This window comes from Antrostomus carolinensis, unplaced genomic scaffold, assembly GCF_000700745.2.
Source record: "Antrostomus carolinensis isolate BGI_N321 unplaced genomic scaffold, ASM70074v2 scaffold31129, whole genome shotgun sequence".
NCBI classification, from domain to species: Eukaryota; Metazoa; Chordata; class Aves; order Caprimulgiformes; family Caprimulgidae; genus Antrostomus; species Antrostomus carolinensis.
In genome coordinates, this window is record NW_010336979.1 from 663 (window position 1) to 1444 (window position 782).

General features: G+C 56.6%; 1 protein-coding gene across 1 annotated transcript in view; it reads right to left on the reverse strand.

Moving 5' to 3' along the window:
- LOC104530471 (chromodomain-helicase-DNA-binding protein 8-like) overlaps positions 1–483 on the reverse strand; it is a gene marked incomplete at its 3' end in the record, with an annotated part of 855 nt that extends 372 nt beyond the window's left edge. The window contains exon 1 of the mRNA XM_029086759.1: positions 347–483. Within this exon, the coding sequence (XP_028942592.1) occupies positions 347–483 (137 nt within the window). The remainder of the gene's footprint in view (positions 1–346) is intronic.
- Positions 484–782: the final 299 nt, after the last annotated feature.

Here is a 782-nt window from a genome sequence, read left to right on the forward strand (position 1 = left end):
CCATCAGCCTGGGTGCACTGTGGTTATTCCCAAAAGTTGTTCCTCCTATGATGGTAAAGCCCACACATGGTGCACGGATATGGGGCTCATGGGAACCAGGCTCAAGGGAAGGGCCTATTTCTGTTTGGTCACTCCTAGGACAAGCCCTGGGCTACGCAGAATGGACAGGTCAAAGCTGTCCAGCTTTGGGGTGTCTGCACCCACCAGGGGTAGCCTATGACTCGGATCCTTTGGTACGTGGGCACAGAATGGCCAAATCCCCACCCTGGGCTGTTTCCACTCTGTCTTTACAGTGCAGGATGGGTGGTGTGCAGGAGCTGTGGTGAACACTGAAGCCTGTACTAACCGCCTCTGAATGAGATAGTCTTCCAGGATGTCAAGGCAGCGCACCATCTGGGAGAAGATGAGCACCTTGTGCCCACCAGCAATCAGCTTGGGAAGCAGCTTATCAATGAGCACCAGCTTCCCGGCCGCCTGGATCATCGCCTGCAGCTGGAAGTCTGGCGCCTCCGGACTGTGTGTTTTACGAAAGTCTTCCAGGATCTTCTCCTCCGCCCCTGCCAGGTGAGAATGGACATGAGCTCTTGGCGAGGCTGGCAGTGCAGCTGTCCCCAGCCTCCTGTCCAGGGCAACAGCAAGCCACCACGCGAGGAACAGAACCCATGCAGTCGATCAGATCGAGGGAGGTCGGCTAGAGACCTCCAGGAGCCCCTCCATTCCTGTGACTCTACTCCTTCTTCAGGGTTTCCACCAGCTCTTGGCAGAACAAGCCAGGCTGGCAT